The following is a 12,678-nucleotide window of genomic DNA, read 5'->3' as shown; positions in this document are numbered from 1 at the left end:
CCTCATTTGTGTATGCCATTTTAATAACAAATTAAGAACAGAACAACAACACACAATTAGTATTAATTCAATTTCGAAAATTCACAAACTGACAGCGTCATACCAATTTAATTGTCACTATCGCTAATAGCGACCTACTAGATAGATTAGTTTCGTATTTTCGCATTTATGACGATGTATCTCTGTAGTTGTTCGTAAAATAATTTTTTGCTGCGAACTGGTTCATTTTGGGCAAAAAACCCAAGAGATATTTTTTGTTTAGAATGAAACAGGCTATCGGAAATACATTTTTGAATGGTGAACAAATTAATAAGACAAAAAGTTACATTGGAAATCAATTTTAGGGGTTGCGTTTTCCACCCCTTACAACCATGGGGTAAACCAAATAAATTTCTGGCTAAGTGTCTTTTTGGTAGTACAAAAGTCAGGTTGATTTCAATATCGTAACTTTTTTAGTGCTTGTGAAAAAAATTGTTATACAAATTTTATGTACCCCCTTTAAGGGGCTGTATCTTAACAAGGGATGCTCCAATGAAATTTCTTTATATGAAAGATCCTATTTTTTTTTCGATGAGGAATCACATTCTTGAATGTTTCATACTCATTTAGTTACACCCTGTATACTATGATTTCATTGGATATACTTTAGTATATCGAATAAAATCATCATGGGAAAAATATTTTTTCCATGGATTTTCGTTTATTCAAGTGTCTAGAAGGTTTGTGATTTTTTTCCTCAATAATGATATTGAATGGGTTAAAATAATTTTTATTGTTCAAAAGTCCGTATCGGTCAGCGCTTTTAGCGCTATTTTCACCTCTAAATTAAAATTATAAATATTAATGATATAGTTCCGGGAGGTCGGACTTTTTTTAGTAAATTCCGTCCTCTTTGAGGATCTTTTTTCAAATTTCGGATACCTTTAATACTTTCCGAGATATTTGCGAAAAACCATACACCCCTTATTTTTACTAAATTGTTTATAACTTTTGCAATTTGTTCGAGCCCGTCTTGAAATTTTTCAAAAAGTTGCTAATGGTCATTCCGAATCGAATGAGCCCTGGATCATAATTTTCAGTGCATTTGGACAGAAGTTCCAAAAAAAAGATTTGTGGCCCAGACTAAAAAACAACTTGAGTAAACTCACCACTCCTGAACCAACGTCGATAACGAAATCGATGTTATTGGCTTCGCAAATTTCATGAATAACTGGGGCTAATGACAAGATTTCATGAAGTTTTTTTTTACTCAAACCACAGTTATGAGGAAACGTGTGTTGGAAATCCCACTCTCGAAATTTTATATCTGGCTTCAATGATTTTATTTTGTCCAAAAATTCCTTCAAACTCGCAGGAATGTCACACTGAAAGAAAAAATGAGGTAATGATGAAAAGTGTGCAGATTTAGATAACCAGGTGAACAAACGAGTCAGTTTCGATTTGGAAATGTATGTTCATTACATACTCCTTCAATTTTTTCAACAGTGCATTGTATGTTCTTCTATTAGGTTGTTTCGAAAGTTTTGTCTGTGTTTATGAGTCTACTTTGAATTGTAATATCTCAGTTGATACTAATTCAATTCAATCGAAATGAGCGCCATTTGAATCAGTGCACTTTTGCCAACGTAATGCAAGCATAAAAATTGTGTGCTCGGGACTCGATGAGGTCGACGAAGGCCGTTTTTATCAGGTTCTGATTGGCGAAGATTCAACCAGTGAGAAAGTTATCGAAGGGCTTGAAAAGATATGGAGTCGATTGGCGAGAGGTTTGGGGAGTATGGCGGATAAGACAGAACTTCGACGCTCAATTCGTTCAGTTTTTGGACGGTTATTTGTTGTCGTGGAGCAGGATCGGACCTCTTTTGGTGACCAGTGTCTGCTGTGTTGATTTGCTCACAATGAGACTCTGTTGTGATGGTTTGGCACGGTTTCATAAAGTTATAGTGAATGTCACCGGTCGCTAACAACCTTACAGTAACCATGGTAATTTTTTGGTGAGTTTTCTCCTTTGGAAAGTGCTTGGGTGGCTCATCGGTGTCCAATCACTGCCCTGAACGACTTCTGCTGTCGTAGAGGACCCCCTTTTCATCACACGACGTTCCGATCCAAAACAGGAGTGTTTTGGTTGTGCCAAAGCAAAGAAGATCAGTGTTCGAAACGTGACAATTCCTGTCGATCGTTCAAATATTGAATATTGAATGGGAATGAGTGTCAAGTGATATATCATTTCATAATGTTTATGTTTCTTTCTAATGATAGGTAATGTGTACCCCAACTTATTACTTTCGGAACAGCAGTCTTCAAAAATGACCTCCGTGAAGTGACAGAACTGCAACTGCATTGAGAGTAATGGTTTTCATTATTGTATCGAGTCTCCCTTCAGTAAAAGTTATTAGAAAATTAGGTGGCAGTAATCCAGTCTTAAATTAACAGGAACAGTGATATTTTCCTATTTAGTTGCCTGTTTTCAAATTTCTCCAGTCGGAGACTGGTGCAGTTCAACTATGAAAGTTTCGTTTCAGCGGTGGTTACATCTGTCCTGTACTGACGACGAATAAGGCTTCAAAATCGGTTTGTAGGTTATAACTCCATCGATTTCAGCAAGGTCTTGGAGTTTAACAAATGAGGAGTATCTACAATAATTTTTCTTGTAAGGGATCTTACACAAATATGCAATGAAACCCAGTGTTTCTAATTTTCATTCGAAATATTCAGTTTTTCAATACAGTCTTTTTGAAAAGTGTTACGAGTTTTTGGGTCGTGGAAAAGTTTCATTCAAAGTGAAAACAGATCGAGCGCAATGCTTCTACCCTTGCATGTTTCTGGTCATTCAGACAATTAGGGATCCATTCTATAAAAATTTTGGCCCTCCGATCGGTCTTCATCTTCAGTGGAAAATTCACGTCTTTCTACGCTTGCTATCTGATTTTTTACGGTTGCACATGAATGAAATATCTCTTTGTTGGTTTAACTACTTCAACCGCTATGAGATGAGAAGACTGCTAAATACACATCCTTGTTCTACGTCTAACCTAACCTAACAACTATCTTTGTTTGGACAGTTTCTGATTCTTCGTTTTATATTTTGAGTACATTTTGATTGTCTTCATATAGTCTTCATTATATTGATCGTTTCTTTGTCAATTTCTTTTTTCTGTAAGATGGGAAAGAAAATCTTTAGCTTTCTACTTCTCTATCTTGATACAAAAAAAATGTGAGAATCTTTCAAAGAAAATAAGGGAGCAAACAATTTCCAAGAAAGTGATTCTATATTAAGATGTGTAGATCATGCGAATAATTGCCTTCCAGAAACAAACTGGAAGAAACAACTAGTTTTATATAAACATTGAATTACACGAAAGAAAAATTATTTCGAAACATATACTGAATTATACTGAAAACTGAATAACACAAAAAACACTTGTTTCTACTCAGTTTGTATTCTAAACTCGTTTTCACAGTCTCTTTTTTTATGAAACGGAAGAATAAAACTGATATTCCATTTTTTTGACTGTTTTATCTCTAAATACGTCATTCTTCGATTTTTCTACTCAGTCTCGTTCATTAACTTGATCATTTCTGAAGTGATATCGTCTATTCCTGAGGCCTTACCTAATTTCAGTTTTTCAGTTGTTTTTCCAATTCCTCCGTTGCTGCTTTCTTCAGTTTTTCTTGCAATCTCTTCCACTCTGTAGGTCACATACAGTTGTATTTTCTTTAGATACTCGTAGGACCGTTAGTTCGATAAAATATTGTTTCCATCTTTCTCAAATATTGTGTGACACTGTCAACAACTTTACCTGTGTTATCCCTTCTTCATTCTGTACGAATTCTTCTGTTGGAATTGTTTCAGTGTTTCATATAATAGTTTTTGATTCCCTTTATACTTTACTTTCATTGGCTCTCCAAAATCCTTCACGAATACTGTTTTGCACTTTTAACTTCTATTTTGACCTGTTATCCACTGATTTTATATTCTTCATAGTCTCTTCTGTTCCTAGTTGTCTGGTAATTCTTCCATATGATTTTTTTATTTTCATTTTTGAATATTAACTTCATCATTTTGTTTTCGTCATGTTTGTGATTTCAACTATTCCGCAGATTTTTCTTACCGCTTTTAAAATACTGATTTTTAGCTGATTATGCTGCATACTTAGTCGACTGTGAATTTTTGAAAAAAACAAGCGTGTGGGAGATTCAAATCACCGGAAGAAAGCACCTGTAGAATCGTTGGTATAATGGTCAGAAAGAGCTGTTCACAATCTGTTTGCATAATTTACGTCAGTCATTTGACGAATCTTGTGAATGGCGATCAAAATCAGTTGTTATTCCAAAAAAATCAAAGATGCCAAGAGCAAGATCATTGAAGAAGATCAGTATATGGCATTTCGTGAGATAGAAGCTTCACTTGACATTTCACAGAGTGCAAATACATTTGATTTTGCATAAAGACAATTCCACTTTTTGCTTCGATAAGTTTTTTGGGGGTTAAAACAGACACCAATATGTGTTGGCACAATCGTAAAGTTGGAATTGCAAATCTGCTTTTCAGAAATTTAGAACAATATTCCTAACCAGAAAACTGTTCACACCTCAGCAATTTTTGATGCTTTATGAAGCTCAGATCAGACCTTTTTTCATTGGAGTATTGTTCACGTGTATGGAGGTAGGCCACTAAGCATATCCTGAAGCTGCTGGATTCCATCCAGAAAAGAGCAATCCGCCTGATTGGAGACACGAACAGCAGTTGCAACCTTGATAGTCTGGAACATCGAAGAAAGGTTGGAGATTTGTCCCTCTTTCTAAGACATTTTCACGGGAGGTGTTCAAATGATTTGACACACATGAACAGCTCCCGGTACATACAAAAAATACGCGACGGACTATTGCTGCTCATAGTTTTGAGGTTCAACTCAGTACACCCCGAACTTCACTTTTTCAGAATTCTTTCATCTGGAGAACTGCGTATATGCGGAATAAACTTCCTGAGAACGTTTTTCCAAATGAATTTAATATCAGATGATTCAAATCTAAGGTGAACAGGCACCGCTATTAGAGCGCCTTGAGGATTTTCCTGTAGTGCTTGTGCATTTTCCTTAAAAATAAGTATACCTGCACATGAATGACGCTCAAAAAAAGCCTTTGTGAACAAATGGAATGGAACTTGGACACTGAAAAACAATGCTGCCGGTGACGAAACGTGAATATATGGGTTAGAACCGGAAACTGAGCAATAATCCACTCCTTACATATTACCTAAAGATCCAAATTCCATAAAATTACAATTACTTTTCAATGTCTGTTTACTAATATATGTGTAATTAATTCGAATGTGTGAATTACGAACTATATACGAAAAAAGTGATTTACGTAAAATTCAATTTCGGGAAAAATAGGTTTTGACTTTTTACTTTTCCATGATCATACAAGAAATGTGGAAAACTTCCGAAGGAACAAAGAAAGCAATAAATTTCAACTCTCAAGACAAACTGGAAGAAAAAGTTCCATCGAACTTTCATATGAACATTGAATAACAAGAAAGAAAAATACTTTCATAACAACTACTTTTATAATATGAACACCGAATTATACAAAACAGTTTTTCCTATTCAGTATGTACTCCAAACATTCGTTATAGAATTGAATCAGATATCATTCACAGTATCGCTACACAATATAGTATATGAGATGAAATTTCCCTTACAAGGAACAGTGTGATTCTCAATGGCGGACATCGATGTTTCGGAATAAGACAATTGACTTATTGCCTCTCCAGCACCAATATGAACAACATCACAAGAATTACAATAGATAGATAGTTAAATTTTTTCTTCCGGTTCGTATCGGAAAGAAACTTCTTCACACGTTCTATTAATCTTCGTTTCAACTTTTCTCATATTGATGAAAAAGCAAAAAAATAAAAAGTTTTCTCTCAATTCTATTCTACACTTGATTGTGGGAAAAATTTTGAAGAAATTTCATTCTGAATTTTAGAACAGTTATCTCAAATGGGGCTAGGGGTCATAATCAATTTCTAAAAATTTCCAAATTTTATACCGAATTTTTTGTTCACCCTATAGGTATATTATTTTTCTTACCTCAATCCGATTCAAGGCTAACTCGATGATTCCTTTAGTAGACAACTTCTTGAAATATTCATTCCACTCGGCAGGGAATTCCTTTAATATTTCTTTCACCAACACATGAGTATTACTATAGTTATATAGCCACTGGTTTGTTTTTAAAAATTCTAGGGAGTCTTTGAAGTATCCGGTGGCTGTGGTGTAAGATGGTGGTAAAGACATTTCCTGTAAAATGTTGTGGTCCCAGTCAGTAATTATTCTGTATTTCCTCAAAAAGGAATTGACGAATACAAAATAACGGATACAGAGTAGAATATTGTAACGAGTCGCCCCTGGCGATCAACGTAACTAGATTACAGCATAGGTAACAATTAGCAATGTCACTTCGCTTGGCGAGAGAAGTTCGCGCATATCCGTCGCGTTGATGAGTCCGCCATTTTGGGAAGTGACAGACTTTCTCATTCTGCTTTTGGCGTTGCTCTTGTTAAGACGTATATGTTACCTGTGTTCTGTGTGTATCGTGAATTATAACTTTTAACATAATGGAACAACGAATAGGTGGTAGACACGTTTGTACTGTAAATAGTTGTAAAAGTAAGGCAAGGCGCGCACTGAAGTAGTGTGGTAGTAGCGAGGTATTGGAATGGTGAGCGGTATAGGGATGGTGAGCATATGGCGTGGCGATCAAATAGCAACGAAGTGGTATGGAAATGGTGTAAAGCGCATTGTAGTGGCAAACAACGTTGGTGTCACCGATTCATCATGTCGTCCTCAGAGGATGAAGATGTTCTTTTACTTGTGCAACTTGCTAACCTGAATGCTAAAAATCAGGAGAAGGAGAAAAAACACTATTGGGTTCATCCCCTATGGCAGAAAAATAAAGAATTTGGAATTTTTAACGTATATGAAAAGGATTTGAACTTGGACGACCAAAAATTTAAACTTTTCTACCGAATGAAGAAAGGGACATTTTGCAAGTTGCTGACAAAACTACGCTCTATGCTTCAAAAAAAGGATACAAACTTCAGAAATTGTGTGTCTCCCGAAGAAAGACTTCTAGTAACACTGCGGTAAGTACGATAGAAAATATAAATAATAAGCACTTAAAATAATAAGTATTTATTAACCAAATGCAAACTTATAAAACATTATTTTGTAACGCATACTTAGAAGGTATCTGGTAATAATGAGGTTTTTAGATAACTATACTGACTATTTGGTAATAATGTATCTTGTGTAGGTAGCTGATGTACTGTCGAAAACGAAATATCTTCATAAGATGGCTGTGAATCAGCTGTCTCACATCGAGGTGGAGTACAGTTAGTACATGCTGCAGATGAACGGATGGAAGACATGCTGTCTGCAGCAAGCGATGAATAAGTAGGAGTTGGGGAGAAGAGAGGTGCAGAAGTAAGAGGTTCATCCAAGATTTCACCGGCAAGATTCAGGACTCCCACTTTATATTTTCTTTTCTGCTTGTCCGTCATTTTTTTCAAGTCTGGCAATAAACTCAACAAAAACTGCACATCGGCGTCATCATTAGTTAAAGCAGGTGGTCTATAGGATGCTTCCTTTTTTTTATTGAAATATTCCAATGCAGATTTGTTAACGTCTTCCAAAGTTACTTGATTCTGAGTATTTTTTATTATTTTAGGTTTCTTTACACCGAGTACTGACAAACTGGATACACTTCTCTTTTGTTTTCCTTGCTTTGGATCACGGGAATCGTTTTTTACATTTACATTTGATACATTCTGGTCGACTTCTTCAGTAATCGACTGTTCACCATCACTATCGTTATTTCTCCCTTGATTATTTTCATACGTTCCAGTTTTCTTTGCACTTCCTAATTGTTCACTTTCAAGCTCTTCGGTCTGTAAGTCTTCCGTAAATATTTCTTCATCAAGTATATCTGCCGCTTCATTATCCTTTGGTGCGCCAACATTACCCTTAGGTTGACGTGACTTTGTGAATGGTAAAACAAAACATATGTACTCCGAGAGATAGTAAGGGCGTTTTACTGATGCTCCAGATCCAGATGGCACGTATGTCTTTAAATGTTTTGTGTAACTTCCACGTAGATTCTTCCACCTTTTCTTGCAGTCCGCAACGGTAGCTGTAATATTAACATATATATTATATATGTATATTTATATATATATATATATATATATATATATATATATATATATATATATATATATATATATGTATATATATGTATATATATATATATATATATATATATATATATATATATATATATATGTATACATAAGGAAATGCAAATCATCCTAGCTTTTTGGACACTATTGAAAAAAAAATGCAATTTCTTATATTTTGGAAAGTAAATGCCATACCGCTTGCTGCGCTTGTAAGGTAAAACAAATTACTAAATTATTGTCTTTGTTTCCAGGTATTTCGCAACCGGATGCAATCTAAAGGCACTATCGTGTTATTTTTTGAGAGGTCATACTACCATTAGGGAAATAATTGCGAGAACTTCAGAAGTAATTTGGGAAGTTCTACAACCAACTTATCTTCCTAACCCTACCAAAGAAACATGGGTACAATCGGCTCAAAGATACTGGGAGTTATGGAACCTGCCAAATTGTGCTGGGAGTATAGATGGTAAACACATTAGGATCAAACGTCCACCAAAGTCAGGTTCCGAATTTATAAATTACAAAGGGTATTTTTCCATTGTTTTGATGGCTGTGTCAGATGCAGATGGATGTTTTTTGGCCATTGATGTAGGAGAGTATGGCCGAAACAGTGACGGGGGGGCATTAAAAGAAAGTAATTTTGGAAAGAAATTAGCCAACGGCACTTTAGACTTACCAGACCCATCTCCATTACCAGGACAAGACACAAATTTTCCATTTTATTTTGCTGCAGACGAAGCTTTTCCATTGATGTGTACTATGATGAAGCCCTACCCTAAAAGAGGCTTAACAAATAGGAGAAGGGTGTTTAATGGAAGGTTATCAAGAGGTCGCAAATCAGTTGAGTGCGCGTTCGGAATGATGTCATCCAAGTTCAGAATTTTACACACAACAATTGGTCTTAATATAAATACAGTGGACAGTATTGTTAAAGCAGTATGCGTATTGCATAATTTTATTAAAAAAGAGGAAGGTGTATTTTCGCGCCCACGAGGAAAGAAAGGAAACGATGATGACATAGAAGTAGAAAATGAAGAACAGCGTGATCCAAGACTCTCAAATCAAAGAAGAGCTACCAATCCAGCAATTGCTACACGAACGAAACTCTGTGATTTTTTCTTCACAGTGGACGGCTCACTTGAAGGTCAAAAAAGATTTTGTGTATGAAGACAAAAGTATTAACACTTATAAACAATAGGCATGCGAGTACTGGAGAATCACAAAATAACCAATATATTTTTCAAAGAACCAAATTTTTTATTACTTACCTTCTTTCCCTATGTCTTTTGCAATTTTGGACCAAGCCCGCTCTTGCACATGGCTCATATGATAATCCTCCCGCGTATTATCATATAGACAGGGATATGCCTCTACAAGGGTTACAAAATGTATGTTGAATTCATGGTCATCTTGCATGTTTTTTCGTTTTCGTATAATTTTATTTTCATTCACAAATCCACGTCGTCACCAGTCGCTTGCCACTCGAAAATTAAGCTTGTCCGAGCTCAGTGGCACCAGACTGACATCACGCCACCTGCAAAATACCACTTCACCACTATTCCATTTTGATACGCGCGTCTTCATTTGTTTACATAGACTTTACCGATTCCACGTGCCACTTGGTCATCACGCCACCGCCACGGCACTTGCTGACCACTTCAGTGCGCGCCTTGCCTAACAGTTCCACTAAGTTGATATCTGTTTTCATAGAGCCTAGCTATTAATTTTTTTGTAAACAGTAACATTGCTATTGTAGAAATACTTAATGCTTTCACAACAGAATTTCTTCATTGTCTTGATTCCTTTAGGATATAATCTCTCAAATAATGCTTTTCACAGGAGGTGCTGTGAGATAAATATATTTTTCATAGCCATTTACAAATGTATAGACCCCATTAGTCTGGTTCACATGTACTCGATTTAGCTCTTTTTGGTGACATTTTTCAGCCCTGTCCAAAAATTACGACCAAGGTGTCATTCGATTCGTATTTTTGCCTAGAAAGTTTAAGGAAAGGTCCGAAAACGCGCCGATAAAAATTACAAAAGTTATAAACAATTAAGTGAAAAAAAATGGGGCTTTAGTTTTTTCTTAATATCTCGAAAATTTTCAAAATTTTGAAAATTTGAAAGAAGATTTGAAAAGATCAGTGAATTTGCTTAAAAAAAGTCCCGACTCCCAAATCTCGAATCTCGATTATTTATAATTTTTACAGAGCCCTGAAAATAGAGCCAAAAGCGCGCCTTTCGTCACTCTTGACATAAAAACAAAAAAAATATTCAAACATATTAAATGTAAATATTGAGAAATGAAAAAAATCATGTAATGTTGGGATACATCAATAATCCGCAGTCAAAAAATTTTTATCCCATTTTTAACGTCAATTATAAATTTGTTAATTAATAACTTTTTCTGAATTGAGAGTTAATATAAAAATCCCTATAATTATTAAACTAAAACCCTGGCATTTTTTTCCTTTGGTGAAGTTATCCTTAATAGGCAAAAAAATAGATTACCGTTGCCAAAATAAAAAAATTGTAATTTTCTATTTTTTTATTAACAATTGAAAATTATAATTAAAAAAAAAATACATTACAAATTTTTTTATTGTTTCAGTGTCTCATGGCTAAAAACTAATTAATATTTTTTTTACAGCTATTGTTAATAAATGTATTATAAACAAATACATTGTTTATAAGCAATTGCAATTCGAATTTTTTTTTCATTATGTTAATTGAAAAAATCATGATTATTAGAGAAAAAATGGTTTCTTAAAAAAAAATCTTTGTTGCTAAAAAATGCGTTTGTTAATTAACAATCGTTTTTTGAAACTAAATATTAAAATTAAGGAACCCTTTTTTTTATCATAAATTCTATTGTTCTTTAAGGTTTTGAAAAAATTGTGAGCATCGGAAATTTAAAGAAGGTTGATGAGTAAACTCATTAAAATTAAATTAACAGAATGACTGATTGGTTCATTTAATTTTCTTAAACTCCATACAAATATGACAATAAGTGAATGTTAATGATCCTACAACTACTAAAAGTACAAGTAATAAAATACTTATGATTTATTGCTACATGACACGAAGTTTATGTTGGAAAGACTTCAATTTTTTTTTAATATATAACGATCAATAATTAAACGAATAATAGGACTACAACTTTAGTAAAAGGCTTAAATTGTTAATGAATTCATAATGAACAAAAAAGACTTGAAGCATATTTATCATAACTGCAATAGTGTGAAAGTTATTATAATTATAAAAGCGAAGGAGCGAATGAAAAAGACAAGTATCAAGGTATCACAATATTAAAAGTTTTATAAAAAAATAGAATAAATTGAAAAAAAACACATGGTTACTTTTATTATAGAACAAAGTATTGAAAAAAAAATTAAAAAAATAATTTGTTTATAACAATTTTTTTTAAATAAACAATTAAAAAAAGAATTAAAAAAAAGTTTTTTCAAAACCTTGAAGAACAATAGAATTTATTATTTAAAAAAAAACGGTTCCTTAATTTTAATATTTACTTGCAAGAAAATTTGTTATGTATTTTTTATAAAATTATAATTTTCAATAAAAAACGGTAATCTATTTTTTTGCCTATTAAGGATAACTTCTCCAAAGGAAAAAATGCCAGGGTTTTAGTTTAATAATTATAGAGATTTTTATATTAACTTTCAATTCAGAAAAAGTTATTAATTAACAAATTTATAATTAGCGTTAAAATTGGAATAAAAATTTTTTGACTGCGGATTATTGTTTATTGATGTATTCCAACATTACATGAATTTATTCATTCCTTAATATTAACATTTAATATGTTTAAATAATTTTTTTTTGTTTTTCTGTCAGAGTGACGAAAGGCGCGCGGAAGCCAGACCACCGGCTTTTGGCTCTATTTTCAGGGCTCTGTAAAAATTATAAATAATCGAGATAAAGTTTCGGGAGTCGGGACTTTTTTTACGCAAATTCATTGATCTTTTCAAATCTTCTTTCAAATTTCCAAAATTTTGAAAATTTTCCGAGATATTAAGAAAAAACTAAAGCCCCATTTTTTTTAACTTAATTGTTTATAACTTTTGTAATTTTCATCGGCGCGTTTTCGGGCCTTTCCTTAAACTTTCTAGGCAAAAATACGAATCGAATGACACCTAGGTCGTAATTTTTGGACAGGGCTGAAAAATGTTACAAAAAAAAGTACATGTGAACTAGACTACATATATGGCTTTCTATTTCATTGAATAAAGAAATTTCATTTCTAACGTGCACTTTTAATATATTTGCCAATCAACAATATGGGATTTTATTAAAAAATTTCATTAATTTTAGGGCTCGAATTTGGGCAATGGTATGTGGACGAAACGATTTAACTGATAAACCTGAAAGACTACATAGGGGATATCATATTTGTGGAGGACATTTTG

General features: G+C 33.6%; 2 protein-coding genes across 2 annotated transcripts in view; both read right to left on the bottom strand.

Moving 5' to 3' along the window:
• The window catches only part of nmdyn-D7 (nucleoside diphosphate kinase homolog 7), a 212,235-nt gene that overhangs the window by 145,241 nt on the left and 54,316 nt on the right, over positions 1-12,678 (bottom strand). The window lies entirely within an intron of this gene.
• LOC141487263 (uncharacterized) lies at positions 7,187-9,664 on the bottom strand. The gene is made up of 2 exons (XM_074186151.1): positions 9,517-9,664; positions 7,187-8,199 (listed from the first exon to the last, which is right to left on the bottom strand). The coding sequence occupies exons 1-2, from the start codon at positions 9,662-9,664 to the stop codon at positions 7,250-7,252; spliced, it is 1,098 nt and encodes a 365-aa protein (XP_074042252.1). The 3' UTR covers positions 7,187-7,249.

Source organism: Leptinotarsa decemlineata, unplaced genomic scaffold, assembly GCF_025532065.1.
Source record: "Leptinotarsa decemlineata unplaced genomic scaffold, Ldec_3_MD MMD2_tig00078422_RagTag_RagTag, whole genome shotgun sequence".
Lineage (NCBI taxonomy): Eukaryota > Metazoa > Arthropoda > Insecta > Coleoptera > Chrysomelidae > Leptinotarsa > Leptinotarsa decemlineata.
The sequence above is the reverse complement of the archived record's forward strand: the minus strand, read 5'-3'. Positions and strand labels throughout refer to the sequence as shown.

What these genes read in the sequence shown, in the direction of transcription:
- LOC141487263 (XM_074186151.1), bottom strand. Translation starts at nt 9,664, where the DNA reads ATGCAAGATGACCATGAATTCAACATACATTTTGTAACCCTTGTAGAG. An exon ending in AAAAGACATAGGGAAAGAAG is followed by an intron (nt 8,200 to 9,516) that starts GTAAGTAATAAA and finishes TTAATATTACAG; the next exon opens with CTACCGTTGCGGACTGCAAG.